Source organism: Aulonocara stuartgranti (assembly GCF_965226115.1).
Source record: "Aulonocara stuartgranti genome assembly, chromosome: 12".
Taxonomy (NCBI): Eukaryota; Metazoa; Chordata; class Actinopteri; order Cichliformes; family Cichlidae; genus Aulonocara; species Aulonocara stuartgranti.
Genome location: NC_138948.1, coordinates 7,387,388 through 7,410,000, shown reverse-complemented (window position 1 = coordinate 7,410,000; position 22,613 = coordinate 7,387,388). Strand labels below are relative to the sequence as shown.

Sequence of the window (22,613 nt, the reverse complement as noted above, 5' to 3'; positions counted from 1 at the left end):
GCCCGCTCTTCCCTTTTTTTTTACACCTTACCTACTTAAGGAGGAAATCTTGATTGGTAAGTGGATGTTATCAGCAGATTTAGGGATTTACTTGTAGGTCGGTGCAGGCTAATTATTTACTTCTTACAGGAGAAAGAGCACAGTCATCTGTCCTTTTCTGAGGGCTTTCTTAGTTAGACTGATGGGATCCCTCTTTGTCTGCAATCCTTTTCATTTCTACATAATACCCATTTTTGTGATGTTTGTTCAGTGTTCTTTAAATGAGGCTTTTCAATGGGGTCTATTATTTACTCTTCTTCTCTTTACTCGAGGTAGAGCCAGTAGATCTTTTCACACATAGTTTTTCTCTTTCTTTTCTGCTTTTTGTTGTTCCTTTCATATAATTGTTTTAGTTTAGACTTTCCTTAAAAACTGTTTTCTTGTTGATTTCTTTGACTTTAGTTGAGTTCAGACTTTCTTTCGAGGTTAATCGCATGCTTCAAATTTGCATGTCTTTATCTTTCAAAGCTTTCTGTCCCAAGAAAAAAGAAAGAAATCTCTTCACTGTGTTTTCAAGGGAATATGTGCCTTTGTACTAGAGTATTCACAGTGCATCAAAGCAGGTAGCAGGTTTCATGTATCAGTTCACACCTGGCTTTAAGCTGCAGCCTGTTTGTCTCTTTGCAGACTTTGTCGTCAAAACCTGCAAGTGAGATTTTACATGGAAATGGGTCTCAGCATTTAACGAGCCAGACTGTAGGTCCACATGATTACGATTCTGGGAATGACACATCTTCGCCGCCATCGAGCAAAACTGGTGTTTCTCAGGGGAGTGTCACTCTTGACAACAAGAGCAACAGCTGTCAACGTGTGGCCTCGCCAGGGAAGCTAAAGTTCACTGAGAGAGACAATGTCTCTGATTCAGGAAACTCTGTGACCAGCTATGCTTCCTTGTGCAAACCTTACGGGGAAGACGGTTTGTCTGCAACCCTTTTCAGTGGAAATGGCAAGAGGTAATTTTTTTTGTTCTCAATAAATCATCCATCTGAATGAATTCAAGCTTGTTTAGCTGCTGTTTATATGCTCTGTTTCCTCCTTTGAATCTTTAATCTGATGAGTGGAGAATAAAGGGAAGCATTTATTTAAACCCAACCTTGGATACACAGTTGGTTTCTTCACTCAAAGTTGTGAAACATCTTAATGTATTTCTTTTAAAGAGAGCAGATAACCTTGGGGTGTCGGCTAGAGGTTGTGAGATCCCCAAAGACATCAAGCTGCTCAGAGAGGAGGAGCGACTTGTCTCAAGGGCGACCAAAAACCCGGTCATCTAGCAGCAGGAGCAGGAGCAGATCCTCAGGGAGTTCCAGATACTCTGGACGCTACTCTCGAAGCCCCTCGCTTTCATCTTGCAGGTTTTATGTTTCCATAGTACGTCACTTGTTATTTTATTTTGCAGAAATGTCAGTAATCTTCAATAGAATGTTTCCTCATTTTGTCACTGTAGCTCATATTCACGCTCAATGAGTAATTCAGCTGATCTGAGGCGAAGAGGAAGCTACTCGAGATACAGTCCCGACAGGTGAACTTCACTACATGTTTCAAATACTAATGAGTCCTCATTTGCAATGCATGGGAATAAACATATATTGACATTGTTGTTAATTAAATTTTCACTATGTTATGTCTGCTTCCCAGACTGCGAGACAGAAAAAGAACAGCTAGCTCCAGAGAGACAGATGCGAAGCATACACATAAAGTTAGTGGGAAAAGGCGAAGACGCAAATCCTACTCTCCTATGAAGAAAAGGAGGAGAGACTCACCAAGCCATCTGGAAGCACGGCGAATCACAAGGTACAGCTCTACTGGCCTGGTTATTTATAGTACAATGTACAGTTTTATGCCTAAAGGCAGCAAAAATGTACTGCTGGTCCCACCCTCCACCCCCTCGGTTGGACAAGTTCCCAACCTGAAATCTTTCACCCGTGTTGATGAGCTATGTACCTTGAAATGGCATTTAGCCTGAGGATGAGACAAGTGTTGGCTCAGAAGCCACCACAGGGGCTAAAGAAACAGATGGTGACAGAAGGAAATCTGAAATTTAAAAGAAAGGAGAAAGTTGACCATGACTTTAACATGACACTTCTTTTACTTGGAGAAAAAAGACACTCAGAAACAGCCACAGAAATAGCACAATGTAATTATTATAACTAAATGTTAATAGTGTTTAGTTATCGTTTCATTGTTTTAAAGGCTATGAATGTTTTGGACGCTCCTATCCCTGCAGTGAATGAGTTGGTGACGATCATATAAGATTTCCATATTTTTGAAGATTTTAATTAAAATTTTTAAAAGTGTGCCCATGTAGAAATCAACGAGAGACTGTTATTATGGTCTGAACACATAACAAATGCTATAACCAAAGGATTATAAGGGTTTGGTCAGCACTGGAAAATGATGTGGATACAGTGCCTACAGGGTGACTGAGTCTAGGTGGAGGCACATGGTGGGCTGCCAATACAAATAAATGTTTGTTTGTTTTTTAAATTATGAATAAAGTTATGGTTCGGTTATGTCTTGTCTCTACATCACTTTATCAAGTCTAGGTTAGTCCATGCTTGAGTACCATGTGAACATAGTGGGACAATAAATAATGAAGACCCAGTTATCTTGGGTTTCAGTCATTCTGCTGACCTTAAGCATGTTAGCTTTTGGCCACTAGGGGCAACACATCAAACTGTATACACAACAATTACAAATTATCTTCTGGGTTATTAAGATGACATAAGATCATTTAGATCTTCATTGTCACTGTTACCAGAACAATGAAACACAGTTTGGCATCTCTTCATTTGCAGCTGTAGGTTTTTACATTCCACATTATTTGGATAGGAGAATGAGATAAATAAAGATAAAAATAAGCTTAAGAGGTAATGCACACATTATATACAGAAACAAAACATATGAATATATCTACAGTGTAAGGAGTAGGATCAGTGCAGTATAAGGTGCGATGTGATTGGTGGTATTGCACAGGGGTAGGAATGCTGGCTGCTACTGTACAGTTATATAAATAGAGGTAGGAATGTTGATTGTATTATACTGTAATGAGTACTGTTAATAAATAAATGCTGTAATGAATACTGTATATAGATAAGTAGAGTGCAAGTGTCCATGAGTGTTGACAGCACAGTTAACTTTCAATCAGGGTGGAGGTAGGGCATGTTGGGGAGAAGCATGGGTAGACGCTCCTATTGAGTCTGTTTGTCTTTGACCTGATGGAGCTGTAGCATTTACCAAAGGGAATGGGGGGGAAGCGAGTGTCCAGGGTGCAATGGGTCCTTGATGATGATACTGGCTTTCCGCTGAAGTCTGAATGTCTCAGATGGGGGTTAGTGAAGTTGGGAGATTAAAGAGACACAATGTTTTGTTTACCTTGTTACATCACTTATATTTTTGGCTCTCATTAGTGCCAGGAAGCGACCCATTCCTTACTTCCGACCAAGCCCATCCTCTAGCAGTCGGTGCACCAGCGTGTCATCCTGGAGCAGCCTCTTCACTCGCAGCCGCAGCCGCAGCCCTCTGTACAGCATCAGCCGCAGCAGGAGCAGGAGCCAGAGCCACAGCTACTCCTCCTACCGGAGCTACAGCCGCAGTTCATCGTGGAACTCAGTCTTTGGGAGCCGCAGTCGCAGCCGGAGCCGTGGTTCGTTGAACAAACGGAACAAAACCAGGCACTAGGTTTCTCAACATTAGGAGACCAAATCTGCAGTTGTGGTTCCCGTTGAGAACGAGGACAGAGGCTGTCAGTGCAATCAACTGTGTGTGTCTCAGTGCTCAGCTTTGATGCTTGAGTGGAAATGTCCTAGCAGTGGGCCAACCACCATTGAAGCAGTCTTGTTCACTCTGCCCACAGACAGCTAGGAGACTGAATGTCTTTTTGTCTCTTTTGTTTTTGTATTGCATCCTTTGCATCTGCACTCACAATGGCCCGAGACTGTTCATCTCCTAGATATTTACAATGCAAGCTGCATATAAGAAACATTATTAATGAATTTAGTCACCTAACATCCCTGTTCTATATATTTCTTTCCAGATGTCTGTACATTTCACTTTAATTTATTTTTGCAAATGCTTTAACAGGCTGTTATTTATTTCATAATTTATGGCACATAATGCAGCTTAGTAATGGGTTCAACAAGCACTGAAATTACCTCATTCCCATTTTGATTTTGAATTGCAATATATGTTTTAGCCATATGCAAGTGCACAGTGCATATGGTTAACATGTAACTAATGTTTAACATGACATCAAGCATTTAGCATACCTGTGTCCTAGTTTTTGCACTAATAGATGAAGCATAGAGGTAACATTTGAGCCGTTTGATCCACTTACAAATGATTTCACAGGGATTGTTATCAGGAATAAAGAGAGGGTTTGTCGCTCTGATCTCAACACTTCACAAGGTGGAGGACAAACATGTTTCCGCCTCCTGACAGCAAGCAAACTGGCTGTCAGCTCAAATGTCAAATTAATTCATCCTCTGATCAAGTGGAAAACAATTGAAATGTCAGTCCATGTAGTATAACAGAGAGCGATCGAAACAAGGGGAGATTCTTTTGACAAAACATCTGATGAATTTGTTTTGAGAAAAGGATGTTTTAAATATAAGATGATGAACTTTTTTTGTGCTCCAAAGCAGATCACATTTGTAGCTATGTTCATGTAGGGAATAGTCTCTGACTTTATTTGCTAGGTCGTTTTTTTTAATTAGGCACAGAGAAAAGCTGTACTTTGCTGAAAATTAGTCTAAATTTGCAAACAGCACACATTCCCAATTTATTTGGAAAATTGTGTTCTTGCTGCACCACTGGAATAAACCCATAAACCATTATATTTTTGAGTTGTTACTCAACAGAAGGTCTAGTTTTGAGTTGTGCAGCACTATACATATTTATTACTTGTCTAATATTTATTGTTTCATTGTAACTCCCAGTAGTAGTCAGTCTTTCTATGCAACACTGTCACTTTGTAGTTTTTATGACACTGCTGTAACTGATTTTGTTGTAAATTATAATCCGGCTCATACATATTGTTCAACACAGACTGGATGAAATGGTGGAATATTATCCTCACTGTCTAAGCTTTTTATCTTTTGTGTATTTTTAAAGCACAAATATGACATTCTTGTAAAATATGCTCATCTGCTTTCTTGTCAAGAGTTTAAAGATCAATACCACGCTCAAGTCTGTTTCCTAAATGTAACACCACAGCTAGAAGATAGAGCCTAACTTATTAAAAACACTGGAAAGCCAAACTAACCAAAGGTAACAAATTTTTCACCATAGTTGAAGCCTGCTAATTACCAACTTACATTTTATACAGTAATTCACATTTTTAAAAACTAGCAAATGATCAAAAGAAAACTTTCCATCTGCAGAAATTTATATTTCTAGGCACGACTCTGTTCTGGGAACTCGCTGTCTTTTTGTGTCAAAACAGAAAAAGATGAGACCAGAAGCACACAACAGGGTTCACATTAGGGGTGACGCTGATTAGTCAGAAACAGCATGAGAGGAGGAGCTAGGGTGGGTTGCAAAGTAGCTTGCAGGTATGCAGCAAATGTGCACAGACTAAAACAAGTTAAACATTCTGTAAGCTAATTGGATGTGTTGAAAGGTGTCAGATAAGGCTGATGTGGGCTGGCAAAGAGATCAGTGCATTTGCTGGGATTGTGTCTGAGCTTGAGTCTGTGGCCTGACTGAAGTAAAGCTATGCACTCCAAGGTTACTGCAAAACAAAGAAAACTGTTAATTAGTGGGTATTAAAGCTTGTAGTAGGTTGAATGTGTTGCCTTTGGATAGAATCACATACCTATTTCCTGCTAACCAGCAGCTGATCACTATGTCACAGACATGAGCGTGGCAATGTTCTCATTTCGCGTTTGCATCTCCTAAGGTATCAAAAGATTTCTTCAAAGTTAATTTTGAGGGTGATCCAACTCCATAGTTTCAATCTGCAAAAAAAAAGTTTGAAGCTGCCTTGGCTTATGATTAAGAGTTATATTTCTCAATCATTTCAAATCCATCATCCTGTCTGCGTAACTGCTCCAGGCCTGACAGACTGCTCTCTATGCACTCAATACTCTCAGCTTATTTCCCTGAATGTCATCTAAATTGGAGGAATGAGGGAAATATGAGGCAGGAAGAGGAAGGAACTTGGCACAGAACTCATTCATAAACTATAAAGTGATGATGACTCGTGACAAGCAGTGTTGACTAGGAGCCATGGGAAGATTTGTGCAGTCAAGTTGACAGATTTTTCTAGATGGGCACCCAGGGCAATGCCCCCCCCCCCCCCCCCCCCCCATTTCTCAATGTAAAGTTTACATCAGTTCTTGTGCAAAATTATTTTGTATATGTGGTGTAAATATGCATCTGCATTGTATAAATTATACGAAGGGTGTGACTATTTTGTTTAGAGAATGTGATTGGAGCCTCCTTGGATGTTATAGATAAAATGTATCAACCAGTTTAAGAGGAAAAAGAAGACGATATGTCAACAGACTCTAGCTGTCTTTGTGCTTAAGGTCCCTTTGATCATGTATTTTGCTATTTTAAGAATTTCAATAACAAGCTCATATAGCAATAGTGATTCTATGTTATTGTAAAATTATGCATATTCTCCCCGTTTTTCACATGAACGAGCATACCGAAAAAGCATATTTTTCATACTGTCACGTTTTATCTTGCGTCAGTGTGAACTCTACATTGTAATGTCACCTTGAAATTGAATCGCCCCCTCTATGACCCCATGAAATTTCCTTTTGACTGTGTTCAGAAAAAGCTATATAAAATCGTGTTCTGAATGATGATGATTGCAGTCTTGTTTTACGTTCAAAAAGAAAAAAAAATCAATACGCTCGGATCAGTAAACAGATTTCATAACCACAAGTCGAGCTCTTAGCTGTTTTGTTTTATCTGTACCGTGACATCAGTGCGTTTGACGCGAAGCTCTGCGTTACTTTCTATTAAAAAGTCTGTGAGTCACCAGGGAGCTCAAACTGCATGAGTGACATGTGGCCTCTGCAACTTAGTTTGGTAAAGAGTAGGCTTGGCCTTGATCAGCTGTTGCGCGCCCACTGTAAAAGAAAATCGTCACATCAACAAGCCATATTTTTTCTTAACTTACGCCTGAACGCGTATGTGAATGCTAAAACAAATTCTAAAAAGCATAAATATTGCGAATAGAAAATCATTGTGTTTTGTTACAGTGTTTTTGTCTTGTGATTTTAAGATTTGGTATTACTACTTTAATGGATATTTTTTACAGCGCGCTTTCTCCAGATCCTCCCAGCACTTTCCGGACACTTGTTCAGTGCAGACTCATCTGCTACGAGGTATAAAATCAAGCGCCAGAAGAAATGAGATCAGTTCAAGAAACTCGGAGACCACTTCGAAGTTTGTTTTTGGATCAACAAATGTCTTATTGAGTAATGGTGATGTGCCTAACCCAAACAATATAAAGTTTTCCTCATAGAGAGAGAGAGTCACTTTTTATTTTTATTTTTTTCATTTTGCACCAATACCAGAACTTCATTACTGGATTTGAACTCAAGTGGATATGGCAGAGGGAGACTTTTACACGACGGGAAACCGACAGAGGTTTCCCAGAGATCCATTTGGAGAATCGCCATTCATTGATCAGTCTCCATTCAGAGACCAGTCTCCTTTCAGGGATCAGTTAGCGTCTCGGTTTATGGAAGATGAATTTGGGATGCCACCTTTCCCCGATGATCTGTCGATGGACTGGCCGGGGTGGGCTCGTCCGGGCCGGCTAAGCACGCGTCTCAGCTCCTCGCCCTTTAGCAGCAGTTTACGCACAGGTTTTCCCCCGCGTCAGACCACGGGAGGCCCCCAGCTGTATACCAGCAGATACGGCGAGCCCTCCTCCCGGAGTTCACCCACCACTACTTGTGGGGAACCCTGGAAAGTCTGCGTGAACGTCCACAGCTTCAAACCAGAAGAGTTGCACGTAAAAACGAGAGACGGATTTGTAGAAGTGTCAGGTGAGTTGAAGTATGATTGGAGAAATGAAAATTAGACGCTTTTCCTGGAAGAAGAAGTTCAATGAGGATAACAGCTTTAAATGAATCATTTAAAAAAAAAAAAAAAAAAAAAAACCTTCTGGGGAAATTTGATGTCTCATCAATGACACGCTGATATCAAAATGCAGTATATCACTGTGGTAGTCAGTTCTATTTATATGACACATTTAATAACATGCTTCTAAATTCCTTTAGACCTGAATTAGCAGGTCAAAACGTTATGTTTAAAGCCTATTATTAAATATAAATATCACAAATAGAGTGCCATGTACTTGTGAAAGCACATATCTTCATAAGTACACCTGCCACTAGCAGCCTGAAGTAATACTGTCTTCTTTAAGAGAAATTATTTTATTTTTTTTCCATTATAACTTTCATTTCTTGTGTTGTATAGATGCTTACAGTTGAAGTACAGCAAATCATTCTTGCATGTTTAAAATGAAGTAAAAGCATGCCTGTTCATCTACTAATTTAACATTCCAGGGTTTCATGAGACTATGCAAAGTGTTTTTATTTGTAAAGACCAAGCATCATGTAAAGTCATAGCAATGCAACCAAATCAAAGAGAAAATCAGTATTCAGTTTAAAGAAAACTTAAAGACAGTATATCTGAAATTCCTTTTTGTAATCTGGTCATGAAATATCTGATCTTTCCCTTCAGCACCATGACTGACACAGTACAGTGAAAAAGCCTCAGTGGTATGATATGGCCTCAGAATTAATGAGTCTCGATATGGAAGAGTGGGACAGATTTGGGTGACTGGGACTTCAAGGCAGGCAGATCCTCAAGCTCAGACACCTGTTTTGGATTCTTGGAGAATCACTCCCACAGCCACCCATGAGCTCAATTTAGATTTAAGGCAAGGCCATGACAACAGTCTCTGTTTACAATAAGAAGAGTTGCTCACTGTCACTAAACACCAGAGAGAGAATGTTCTGGAAATAGGGCCTCACTTTTACCCACAGTTCTTGGGTAGGTTGTGTCTCTGATGTTGTCACGTTCCTCCTCAGTCACTGATTACTGGAGTGAGTTCTACAAATTGCTTCCTTAACTCAGTGTTTCAAGAGACAGCTGAATTCCAGGGATACCCAGGACTGAGGAGGCCACAGAGGACAGCGGCCCCGCAGCTCCGAGGCTTTTTTTTAAACACATTGTTGGTATGCCAGTTGGGTCATTCACTCAGCGCCATGTTGGGGCTGTCTGTCATGGTGACTCATCGTGATCAAGAAGTGTGACTGTGAATGTAATACAAGCAAGTTAGAGGTGTTCAGTACATGAATGAACTAGTCTTTTTAACATGTAAGCATGTTCAAAGTTTACTGAAAGAGGAGGCAAAGATTAAAAGAAAGCCAAGCTGAACACAAATATTGTCTGGAAAAGTACAGCGTAGCTGCATTTTAACGCAGATCTTTGGGGGTTTTTTTATATTTGAGTTAAATTAGAATATCTGGTCTTAGAGACCCACACTGGTGGTCTGTAAAGTAACTCCAAGCAACTTTGCAGTCCATCAGATTCACTGAAACCTGAAATGCAACGCATAAGGGAGAGATCGCGTGTCCCCAGCAAGAAAATGTCAGCACATGTGTTTTGTTCAAATGCCTAAAATTAGTTTCTATTTATATCTCCTTGTTGTTGGTTGCTCAAGAGAAGTTCAAGAGAAAAGAGATGAACATTGGCTTGTGAAGTCCCACAATTTAATCCAGATTTTTAGCATTTTACGATTATTATTGGTGGCCGTATAAGTAAGTGACCGTACTTATATGATAGATTGGACGACTAAGTTGGTAATAGATTCTTAATATTAATAATTATTAATTAATCCATAATATGTAGAACTTATTAAAAGGCTTTGCCCAATTTGAGATAAGAATTTTTTTTATTTTATCTGCTAATTTGCCTGTTTTTGTTAGCAGGATGCTTTGCTGTATTAGTGCAAGTAGTGACACACAAAAAATGTCACACACTAAAATGGGAAAACAGACTTTTTAGAGCATCTGTAGCCACATAGTAAGGCTTGTCATTTTTCAGATACTTATCTAAAAAATGCTACAAAAGGCTTGAATTGGCTTGGCTGGAGCCTTGTAGGCAGCGTCTAACTACAGTTCCCTTTGTTAGGATCCACCTATCAGTCAAAGTGGCCGTGCTTCTTATATTGCAAACTAAAAGACTCATTACAATTTAAATGAGTGAGTTACTGTATAATAAAATTAATGTTGCAAAGAGCTATGAAATCATAGCTCTAACTTTTACAGATTATACAGCAGTAAATTAAATCACCCATGCAAAGGACATTTGCTTATATTTCATGATTTGGAAGGCACGGAAAAAGTCTTTTTGATCAAATCTGCTCTAATGGAATATTAATATATGAGTATATACTCAATAATACTTAATAGTAAGTAAACAAGAAATACACTAAACATACTGAAGAACCGAGACTAAAATGAATAATGTGAGAAACATTGTTAAATAGAGCTCTAAATTAGTACTGTGACCTGTGGTCTGATCTGCATTTGATTAGATTGGCCAACCTTAAACTACATACAATATGCATTGACCTTGACACAATAAAATTACCTCAGCACAGTCGATTCCTGCAACCAGCTCATAGAAAAGTCTAAATTACTGCGTTTTGTGTGTCTGTCAAGTTTACCTAATTTCTCCTAGTGTTACTAAATTATGGCACTGAGTAATGGCTCGAAAAGTATAACGTCATTATCTTATCCTATCAGATGTTTCATAAAATTTCTTCATAAGTAGCACAAAAAGCTGTATCCTCTATCTGCAAATAAGAAAACTACACCCAAGCTCTTGATATTTGTATTGACAGATAATTGTATCTGTTACATAAAAACACCACTCTCCTCCAAGAACATGATGTATTACACATCTGGAATCTATAATCTCTGTCGTAAGAAACACATAAATGAGGGCCTTGTTGGACTACTCCCCTGACTAAATCTTTAATCAGGGGACCGATTGTACTTCTTAAGTCAGGATGAAGTTTTCATAATTATCCCATGACATCACTGCTGATCGTAGCTCACTTCTCTCCAGAGCATCACATGTTCTAGCCTCGATCTCTGGAGTCCAGCACTTTGAGCAGCTAGAAACGTCACTGCGGGGGTATAGGATAGGACATAGTCGAGCCTGTCGGGTATACAAAGGGGTCGAGGGGTGGGGCAGGCCATGCTGCTGGCAGCGGCATTGACATTTAGCAGTCCAGGAGCAGCTGCTTGCTAAGGCTGACAAACAGACTGGCCATAAACAGTGAAGGAGAAGATGGAAGAGGTGCTTTTTAGGGTTATATGTTCTCTCTAACATTAGTCTCTCTGCTGGGGAATCATTTTAGGAAACAGCTAAAGAGGAAGAAAGAGAAATCATGTCAACAAGTTCATTGCAATCACAAAGCAAACATTCTGGAAGGAATGAGCAATGGAAAACTGCACGATGTGTGCCAAGCTTTGAGCTCAGTTATATCAACACCTTTTTTTATTTACACCATACTAAAGATCTAAGAAGTCAAAGGTGATGGGTGGACTCTTTATGAGCTGTGTCCATTTGAACTGGTGACAGAGACATTTATAATGCATGACCTTGCCTAATCATTGCGCAACGTCAGACTACATCATTTCTGAAGTTGTGTTCACTCCTTTTCCCAAACAGGAAAGCACGAAGAGAAACAGGAAGAAGGTGGAATAGTGACAAAGAATTTCACAAAGAAGATACAGTAAGTATAATTCTTGAGCTGCACCATTATCATTTTGTTTTCCTGTGCTGGTGCTCATAATGGATGGAAAAAGGCTCCAGTTTTCATTATATATGGCCACATACTAGTGCATGTCATAAAATGTAAATATTGTTATGATACAGAGAACTCTCCTGACCTGAACCCCAGATTTTTATCTTAGAAATAATTCTAATAATTTGAGATATGGATTTCTGCTTTTCAGGAGCTATAAACTGGAATCATCTAAATGAAAATAAAAAGCATTTTGAAATATTTCACAACAAATAATGACTATAGAATATGTGAAAGTGAAATGCATTGCATTTTAGACATTATACTTACTAATACAGCCCAGTGCAATGTTAACAGCAAAGCTGTTTGTTGTTAGCTGTTATGATTATGGGACAATTTTCTTTAATGACTTTGGACAAATAGAATTATTAGCATAGTGATGTTTTTGCACTGGCAAAAACTTACTCGTACCTTTCTGCAATTTACTGTGTAAATTAAGCTCTCTGTTTTATAATGTAAGAAATAGCTGTTGTTGTGGATTGGCATTGTGTAAATAAGCTTGAAATGAAACTTACACAACAAATCAATTGCAAAGATAGGGTGGTCAGTAACCAGTGGACAAAATAATAGAACAAAACTCTCGTACACAAAATATTTTTTTCTGGCTTTTACTTATTTACATATTACAGTCACTCCTTCAATGAACCACTGACAGCTCAAACACAAGAAGGAAGCACAAAAATCTTATAGTTTTAAACGAAATGTTACGCTCACTTCCAATTCCACACGAGGGAGAACCAAACCCAGGATATAATGCAAAGTCAAAATCAAATCTTCAATCCAAAAACAGGCATCATGCAAAATGGAGCAGGCAGCAAGACAAACAGTATTGTAGATCAGTCAAAAGTCAAAGTCCAAAAACAGAAGGCTGGGCACAAAGAAACAAGAAAAATCTCAGGAAGACTAAGACACTAAAAATTAAGACCTATTGTCTGGAACAATGTGACAACTTCATCTGCATTTATGCACACTGATGAGACTATTTACTGGCTGAACACATGCGTGGCACAAAAAGGGTGTGAAACAGAAGAAAGCATGGGAGTGGAACTACCTGGCAACCAGAAATTTCAAAATATAAAGGAAATAACAAATACAGCACAGGTGACACTAACACAAGGAGGGATACTACGTAGAGAAAACAAAAGTGACAGCAAGAGACAAGTATCAATGATTCCAAAATAAAACAGGAAATAATTAAACAGAAACTCCACATTTTATATTTACCATTTAGTGGGTGTAAGTGTCGCTCCCCCAGTTTACTGTTTAAAACAAGTTCATTTCCCTTTAAAGTAACCTGCCTTTAAGCCATTTTTCTTCTGATTGGCTGCGCCTCATTTACCGCAGGATTGAACAGGAGGTGAGTGGGGCTTCTGTGCTCACAGTCAGAGCTGCATTCCTCAGATAAATATTTATTACAGATATCTTTTGTGTTGCATAAAATAGAGCCAGGACTTTACAGCAGGAGCTGGAGCTTTTTCTTCTTAGGGATTACCTGTGATTTCATCTTTGGATATATTTAATAAGAACAGATTGTAACAGTGTGAAGAACATAAAAATAAAGAAAAGCAGAACTGGTGCTCTTTAAAGCCACAAGCTACTTATCCATCAGATTTCTGACCCTGAAGCTCCCTAATGCTGATTTCTGAAAAAAGATAAAGCCTCCTTTCCTTCAGAAATCTGTGGAAAGCGCCTCAGTATTACTTGACTGTGCCAGGTTTAACTGGGATTGAAACATTGTTCTATAAACACCACAAAACTACAGCCAGAAAGATAACGCATAGTTGGCTCATAGAGAAAAAAAAAGATAGAAGGTAATTTAGTATTAAATATTAGCTTGTACTAAAGTTTTATCCCGACTTTCTGTCTTCTTTGGTACTTTTGTCCCTCTTCTGCACTTTTATTTCTACCTTTTCTCTAATTACAGATTTGAAAATGAACCACTGTATGTATGTAAAGTTATGGGCGACATGTCTTAAGTGTACCCCGCCTCTGCCTATAACAGCTAAATTGGACAAATGGTTGAGAACATGACAGTTAGCTTGCTTGCTTGCATGGTTTTCATATTAAATAGTCCATTACAGCACAGATCTTCATGTAGTTTGAGAATCATGGAGAAAAATGCCTTTAATCAATGAGAACTAATTGGAGGGAGATAAGCCGAAGAAATGCTCGACCAATGTTATACGAAGTTCATAAGTGGAGGAGTATGTAGATACATGCAGAAGTATTCGCTTGTTGAACAACATGAAAACGTCCTGCATGTATAATTGAATGTTTTACCTGTCAAGGTGAATTCTGCATTCCTCGTTTTAAATGTTATGTTGAACTCTCCAGTCAAAACACCAAACATGACTAGAATCCTAAAGTAGGTTTTACATAGACAAAGCAGCATCAGTGCAAAGCAGGAGTCTCTTACAGAGACTATTCATATGGTAACTAATCCAACCCAAATGAGCAACACAATAGTTTCCACATGCTGCCTGCCTCTAAGCCTTTGCCCATTTAATTGGGCAGTGGAAAGACTTCAAACGGAAGCGATAATCGTCAGTGCGAATCACCATCTCACTGGCACGTCAGTCCAGTTCTACTAATTTCATACTGGCTAATTAATAAGCAGGTGCTCAAGCCCCTCACTGTTCATATCACAATATTTTTAATTGGAATGCCTTCAGATCACACCTGGGCTCCTCAGCTGAATATACGGGACAGGCTGACTATACAGAGAACAGGAGTGACTGGTGGTGTCAATGGGTCAAATATAAATAACTGTCCTCGATACACAAATACACGGGCTATATGAGAATGAAAAGGAGGAAGAGAGAGAGTTAGCATGGTAGACACATTCTTCTGTCTCGAGATTTGATTGGTTGTTGATGTCACTTGAAGTGCTACAACCTTCTTATTTTGGCTCTTCTCGTACATATGCTGTGTTTAGTGGCACTAAAGTTTTGTGTGGATTATTATGATTTGCAGCAGCCTGTATGCTGCATTTTACAGCGGGTAAGCCAATTGTAACTATTCTTTATATTTAACATCCTTGTCTGCAAAGTAGGTAGTAAATAAACCTTTCTTTCTGTATAATGTAAGATAAAGGTACAAAATGCAGATATTTATCTGCCTGCTGCTTCTGTTTGCACTCCAATATGAAAAATTCAGAGCAAAAAACGTTTGTTTGTTTTTTTTAAATCTTGCTTTGTTACGAGAAAAAGGTATCTCATACCTAAAGTCTTTTGTAATAATAATAATAATAATAATAACTTCAAAGAAGTTGCACCAAGAAGCAGTTTAGCTCCTCCCAAAATAATAATAATACAGCTGACAGAAAGATTTTGGGGCTACCTTAAAACTTTGCCATGAATTTATGCAGTTTGGACTACATGGACGGGATACATGGAAGGCTAGACATTCCAGATGTCAATGGGCTCACTTTCTGTTTGGCAGAAACTTGGCATTGATTTCTATTGTCCCAAATTTCTATACCCCCCAAAAATCTAACTCCATCTGAGACTTATTCTGAAGACCACATGTGCCCGTTTTGACAAAGCTTGAGAAAAGAATTTGACCTGTAAAAAAGAATTTTCCATTAAATTAAAATGGCAGAAAGTCAAGTATGGTAGAAATTTACATCATAGTGTGCTTTGAACTCTTTTGCTTAAAAAAAATTCCATCTTCTTTTGAAATTGTAAAAATGCACTTTTAACTTTGATGGCGTTGGAGTGTTTGAGATGCAGACAAAAAACAGAGGATTGGTCTCAATCACATTACACAAGTTTTGATTCAAGGGGCTAGAGTCCAATGGCAAGAGAAAAAGAAGGGTATGCGTATTGTTTCAACCCTCAGGATGTAGCGACATGTACACAAATGAATTAAGCCAGGTTTTACAATTATTAAGACAAGGATTTAGTAGGAACAGATACTTCAGTGTGGGGAGACAAAACCCCCACAGAGTCTGCTGGCTGAGGGAAATTGAGATAGTCGGAGGGTTTGCTTTTTTTAATGCTTATCAGGTGACACTGAGGAACAGTTGCTTGTTGCTTGGGCTTGTGAAACAAAATCAAGAAGGAAGGAGCACAGAACGGCATTCAGATGTAACAGTAAGAAAAGATACAAAGATTACAGGAGTTTTGCTTCTTGGTCCTCAATTGTGACACAAAACACTGGAAACAAAACAAAAAACTAGTAAATGTTACATGAGACAACTGCGGTGAATAAATGCAAGAAGTTAATACAGTATAGGGCATAGCACATGTTCTCAATAAATAAGTGACTAGACAGCTTAGCTTAAGCTTACTGAGAACTCAAGGGTGACTTCTTCTGCTCTCCAAACTGAGAAATTTGTAAGTTATTAACTAAAAATGTTGTTAAATCAGCCCTGGGGACAAAGATAACTTTGAGGTCATGTAGCTCAGCTGCAAAACAACAACCTTGCTCTGTTTGTCTGTGAAAGTGTGAATGTTTTGTTATTCAGTAATCTCTTTTTTTCTGTTTGCTTCTATTCTCAAAAGACAAATACCGATAATACTGCTAGGCTGACTTAGCTGAAATGTGTAGTGTGTGGGATGGAGGAAAGGGTTATATGTGCTACACACACACACCTCATGAACACCCACGCTCACTGTGCCAGGTCTCACTCGTCTCTCTGTGTCTCCGAATCTCTGCAGGGGGGAAGCATATTGCCTAGTTTTTTTGGCAGCTTTACAGAATCAATGCTTGAGATAAACTGTACTCTTGCCAAAGTTAAATAAACTCCCCGAGCTGGAAAGATAAGGTTTCTGCTGGAGTCCCACGTAATGGACCAACTGAGTCATTTGACTTTGTCAGAAGGGGCAAAGATACATTTAAAATTATTAAAATTATTCAAGGTTGCACACTTAATACTGGCTTACACAAACCTTTCTGAAATCCTTTTTGAATTATTACCTGAATTAGAGGGAGTTGACAGGCCCAAGATCCACTTTTTTTAAGAATATGCTGAATGAAAATGTTTGACATGAGTGTTGATATCATCCAGTACACACACAGCATGCAACATAAGTTCTGTTTGTCTTTAAAACTCTGAGTCTCTGTTTGCTGTCCCAGCTGACTCCACGTTCCCTTTCCCCTTGCACTTTTATCTCTTTATACCAATTGTTTGTCTTCTAAATCTAAATTGAATTTAGTATAATTCCACCACAGGATACTGTATTATGATATTCATGTTATTGTCTGCTTATATTCATCTGTTCCGTTTTTCTATTGGCAACCCTGGATTTTTGTGTTTTTGTGCCTGGTCTCATTTTTGGTTTTCTGGTGTTGCTACTTATGGGTTAGTGAGCTCAAGCTTCAGAGTTGTTATTAAAAGGTAACTTTAAAGCTCAGTGACACACTGAGCTGCGTATATTAATAGATGTGACTTGACCTCTCAGCCTGTGTGCGTCTGTGAGGTTCCTGAGTGTATTCTGACTTGTATTTCACAGTGGAGTGGTAAGTCAGTAGAGGGTCCTCTCTAATTAAATGGAGGGGAGGGCCACAAGTCTCATCCTCTGAACATACCAGTCTTGTGTTTATATTAACTCCCTGAAACACTTGGCTGCCCGCACAGAAACCCTCCAATAACCATATTTGGCCACACTGACAAAGAACAGAGATCTCCCCCAACCCCCAGTTTTCAGAGTACCTTCAGTCAAAAATGAGCTGCCTATTTTCTTTTTTCTTTACAATAGGATTTAAATAACTTACTTACCAAGTGTGAATGTTGTTTTAAGCTGATGAGAATACTATCATTCTATATGAATATGAAGTTTTAAACAATGACATCCTTGCACATAGTAACTCGGGCTTATTTTCCCCTCAACACTTTCTATCCTCCTGCAGGTTTTGGAAACCAATTATCCCACTATACTTTGGAAAATCTAACATTTTCTGTATGAGAGGTGTCAAAAAATAAAGGAAACAGCCAGGAGAAAAAAAATGCTTGACACAAAATCAGCTGTTACCTGGATGTGAGCTGCAGATTAGGAAAGTATACACAGTCAGAAATTTACAGGTGTTAAAATTCTGCAGACAGACTCGAGTAAGGCAGTCTCATTAACTGATATCGAAGCTTCGTTTCCTGGGAACGCTACACCTGGATCGAGTGTGTGTGTGTTTGTTTTCCTCTCTGTGACAGAGATGGGGGATTTTTGAAGAATATCTTATTTTTGAAGGGAGATTTCTCCTGTTTCTTTTTGTGAGTTAGAATAAAAGCTATCCAAGGTGCACAGGGTGACTCATTTCAAGTCCTTTTTTGTCTCACCTAGATATAAAGTGCCAAAATAATTCGACTGAGGGTTGTTTAGGAGTTTTGATTAGTTATCAATAAAAACCTCCAGCATTCAACACTACTCGTTCTTACACAAGGAAATCTCACATTAGAGTTTTGCATGACCTCCAGGTAGGAAGTGAACTCTTTCTCTAGGCTGTTTCTCATCATTGCTCTTCTCAGTTTTCTCCGACGCACACTTAAAAACACACTGAACACACAACAGCGTAAAAATGATCCTGACCAAGTAAACTTCTTCTAACCAATTACATTAAAACAATCAAACTATACTTTTTCTTCTCTTCTGTCTCATCAGGATCCCCACAGACGTGGACCCCCTGACAGTCTTCGCCTCTTTGTCTCCTGAGGGCGTCCTCATCATCGAAGCTCGGCAGACACCTCCATATTACCTTTTCAGCGACGAGGGATCCCAAGGTGGTGAAAAGCAGGAGGTGGAAGCCTCCAAGCCCCAGATGGCTCCTATGGTCTAAACACATCATTCTGGACAATCAGTTACCAGTTTGATGTGAAATGTGTTGCCTCTAGCCTCATGTTGTTTGACACCTGGAGGTATTTGATGTCCAGATTAAAGTTAAACCAGGCATTTGTTTTTTCTGTTGGAAAATCTATTTTTACAAGCTCAGACAATGATGAAAAGTGTCATTTTCCCATTAACAAATAGATGCTTATGAATTTTCCAGAATAGTCCAATAGTCCCTTTTTTTAAGTAATTAACAGGTGTAATTATGAAATAATTTGGCTGTTTCTTTTCAGGTAAACAATTTGCCCATGGCAGAGTTTTTAATAAAAATTGTAGAAGGCCAAATGTGACTGCTTTTTGATTTCCTTTCAGTCGGGCTCAATTCAATTTTTAAAACTTTAGAATCAAAGAAAATCATATAAAAGTGAAGTTTTAAGTGTAGCAGCCTTTCCAGCATATATTTTTGTTCTTTCGTTCGCCTGTCCTTCCTTCAGTTTCTATAGGTTTTTTTATTTAACATGATGTCATTGAAATTGACAAGAAATAAAGGTAATATTATATTTCTGTGTATCCAGAAGGTCAATTTTCTGCATTAATGCACACAATATATAATATTATTTCACAGTGTATTGTAAATATAATAGTGCCAATTCATTATAAATCTTAATCTGAAATGTTCTGCATTTTGCAATATGGTTTGAAATTTTCTTTTCTATTTGAGCATTAAGGATGATGGCTGCATGATTGTTGGAGAGGACAGACTGCCTTCTTTTCTGTTGATGTCTCTGTATTGACTGATGCAATAAACATGTCCAGCCAATCGCCCAGTGTGTCTTAACATCTGTGTCTTACATTGAGAACTGTGCCACTCGAGGGACCCGTTCCAGGGCTCCAGAGAGCCTGTGGTGTTATTGTTGGATAAAAGAAGGAATTGGGCAGCAGATTAGCGGAGGGCTTAGTGCTGGGTGAGACTGGCATCGCTGTGTGCTGCAGAATGGGCTGAACTCATTGAGGCAGCCCTGCCAGAGCCTTTGAATGCGAGTGTAAAAAAAAAAAAAAAAGACTGGGGCCGTTCCATTGCCCGTTGTGTGATGCAAAATAATGTAATCTTCCCTGTGCATTGGAATCAAGAGGGATGATCGGTTTGAATTGAAAAAGTTTCCAATCTGGAGTCACGCGGTGGAAACAACAAAAGGCTTGGACTGTTTCGGCTTTCCAAAGTCACCGCTGTGTGCGATGTGTAAGCTCACATGAAGTGTTGCATTTATTGGTATTATAATCATGGACTTCAATTATGCTGTTGCCATGGCAGCAGCAATACTGGAGTCACACCAGTTTTTCTTTTTTTTCCCTTAAGCAAGTAATTCACGTTGAATTGACTAATGCACAGCTGTGCAAACATATAGCACCTGATTAGTGTCAAAACCACTTTGCTGAAACAGCTTGATAACATAGTTTCAGAGGTAATTGTGAATATGATTCTTACAAATGTGATTCCTTGTTGCTGATAAACAGTTTCAAAATCACACATAACGACGCATTTTATAATTGTGAGAACATAAAACCATTAAGACATTAATAACATGACACACAGCATATTATTTATTGTTTTCACATGCTAGTGCTTTATTGGAGCTCCACCCATAGCGAGGCTGTTATATCTAATGACTACAATGCATCTGTGAGACTAAGCAAGGCAAGCAGTGCTGGCTGTTTCATTACTTTATCACCATTATATTGTTTTTATTCAGTGATCTCCTGCTGTATATTTGCTGCTTCCAATTGCTGGCTCTGGACCTGTTCCCCAGGCTGAGTTATGCTAGATGTGTCTGTGTCTGGGCCTTCTTGGCTTTCCACTGTTTCTGGCTTTGTAGAAGAATCTTGAAGGCCGTCTGTGCTTTCGTCACCTTCAGGCACTGAGGAGGGGGAATCTCCAGCTGGCTTTTCATGGGTCTCCTCTTCTGTTTTCATCCTCTCATCATGCTGCTGAAGCCCGACTGTGGCACCTTCAGGTTGGGCCTGATCTCTATGGACTTCTAATGAACAGCCTTCCCCGTGATCCTCTGAGGAAGCAAACTCTGGATGGTCTGGTGCTCTCCCGCTCTCTTCTTCTTTCTCATCTTTTACCTCCGGTTCTCCATTATCCTCTACTATCACCTGCATTTATGCATAAATATGTTAAAAAAAAAAAAACTAAAACTAAAACTAAATACCAGCAACATCAAGACAGTTATTAAACTGGACATAATATGAAAAGATTGTTAGGAAACTGTCTATAAAAATCTGTATTTTAAAGGAACCGTTTCTTAGGAGCAAATCAAAAAGATCAATACCTCTCTGATGTCTGCGTGGTAAATATTGTACTGTTGTCATGTTTTGTGGCTCATCTACAAAAAAATAGTACATCAGATAATTCCTGAAATGTTGAATTTCTCCACATCTGTCTGCATCCTAATCTGAGTAAGCCACCCACTCGCTCTAGCATTGTGAATTACATGTGCCAGACAAATATGTCAGTGGTACTGATCTTTTCTTCCACCCCTTGGCAAGTTATCAAAATATAGAGTATTTCTTTAACCAACTTTAAAGTTATCAGCACCTTTATGGGAATGGGGATTGTAGCAGGGACAGAAGTTTCGGGAACTGGAGCTTCCACGTTCAGAAAACCATCCACAGAAAATGTGGATGAGATTTTGGTAGCATCCATCTCCACTGGGAGCCTGATAATGACACAAACAGGTTTACAGTGGCATGACATACAAAGCGTAAATACTGAAACAGATGTACCTAATATCTAAATGTTCAGTTCAGCAAACATTTGAGAGATTGAGTACTGTTGAAAAAATACCATCAGTGGTGCATGCTTGGCTGCTGACTAATGTTTTAAATGGCTTAAACTGCATATTTCATCATCTGCAGGTTATTGTCAGTGTTTACTTTGCATACCTGTACTTCCTTGTAAAACATCTGGCAATGAATCCATGCTCGTCTGGCCTCTCCTCGTGCTTCCCTGGGGACGGATTACCATTTATGGGGAAGAATGCGAGGACACACAGAGGAATCAAGCAACATAGAGAAACCACTCAACACGGAAATTAATTTCTGCCACAGAGCAGTGATTTTAATTTCCCCAAGCACATTATTTAAGCAGCTTTCTAATTTTGTTACATTCAGCTTTTTTCCATCAGTGTTTCATTTTAAGGATTTTTTTCCCTGTGAACTATAAGAAAAGTATTTTTAAATAACTCTTTGAGATAATATTTGATAGCTAGATAAGATCTTTAATACTTCATTAAGACCCGAGACTATCCTGTGTGTAAAAGTAATTAGCAATGTTAATAAAGTGAACTCTTCAAGCTGTTTAATTAACAGAGATGTAAGCCAATGTTCTATACCTCTGACTTCCAGGAATCCATCTCTGATGCTGAGAGAAATCTCTGAGGGGGTGAAGTGAGCCACATCCATGATGACCCTCCACTTACTAATCGTCTGGCTTGGATGATGCATCGACCCAGAGATGTAGGGCACAAACAGCGGAGCGGGTATGTACCCTGGCCAGGAGCAGGCTGCCAAACTCCTCTGCAACCAGTCCACATCCATCCAGCGAGCATCCCCTGACTCCAGGAAAGATGGCAGGCCAGCATCCTGACTGAAAAGCTGGCTCAAATGCCACCACTTTCTCAAGGGGTACCAAGGGGCACCCCTGCTGTACTCCCCACACGATGTGTCTGCTTTGACCTGTTCGCTCATATTTTGAGAAATGAAAGAAGATTTTAAAAAGGACACAGCAGATTTCTTCTGATGATAGTTAGCCAGTAAATTATGAACTCCTGAGGCTAAATCAGTGAAATTCCAGCAATTAAAATCTACTTAAAGGACAAGGGAAGGATAAAAGCAAAGTGTGATGAGACACAGAAAACTCAGAGGGGGTTTATATAGTGCTCCTGTCCATTTTAGCACTTATT

The 22,613-nt window shown here is 39.0% G+C and overlaps 3 protein-coding genes across 3 annotated transcripts in view; 2 read left to right on the top strand and 1 right to left on the bottom strand.

Moving 5' to 3' along the window:
• Positions 1-6,323, top strand: part of srrm4 (serine/arginine repetitive matrix 4) — a 65,145-nt gene extending 58,822 nt beyond the window's left edge. Inside the window, exons 9-13 of the mRNA XM_082555759.1 lie at positions 667-992; positions 1,197-1,391; positions 1,484-1,558; positions 1,675-1,830; positions 3,447-6,323. Of these exons, the coding sequence (XP_082411885.1) occupies positions 667-992; positions 1,197-1,391; positions 1,484-1,558; positions 1,675-1,830; positions 3,447-3,717 (1,023 nt within the window). The 3' untranslated portion in view covers positions 3,718-6,323. The remainder of the gene's footprint in view (positions 1-666; positions 993-1,196; positions 1,392-1,483; positions 1,559-1,674; positions 1,831-3,446) is intronic.
• Positions 6,324-7,331: 1,008 nt separating this feature from the next.
• Positions 7,332-19,470, top strand: hspb8 (heat shock protein b8). Its single transcript, XM_082555751.1, has 3 exons — positions 7,332-8,045; positions 11,752-11,815; positions 18,484-19,470. Exons 1-3 carry the CDS (start codon positions 7,601-7,603, stop codon positions 18,656-18,658), a joined length of 684 nt encoding a protein of 227 aa, XP_082411877.1. The 5' UTR covers positions 7,332-7,600; the 3' UTR covers positions 18,659-19,470.
• Positions 19,471-20,391: 921 nt separating this feature from the next.
• Positions 20,392-22,398, bottom strand: LOC309719520 (heat shock protein beta-1; the record flags this gene model as incomplete). Its single annotated transcript, XM_082555680.1, has 4 exons — positions 20,392-20,805; positions 21,248-21,368; positions 21,595-21,658; positions 22,044-22,398. 4 exons carry the CDS (start codon positions 22,396-22,398, stop codon positions 20,392-20,394), a joined length of 954 nt encoding a protein of 317 aa, XP_082411806.1.
• Between the last annotated feature and the right edge of the window lie 215 nt (positions 22,399-22,613).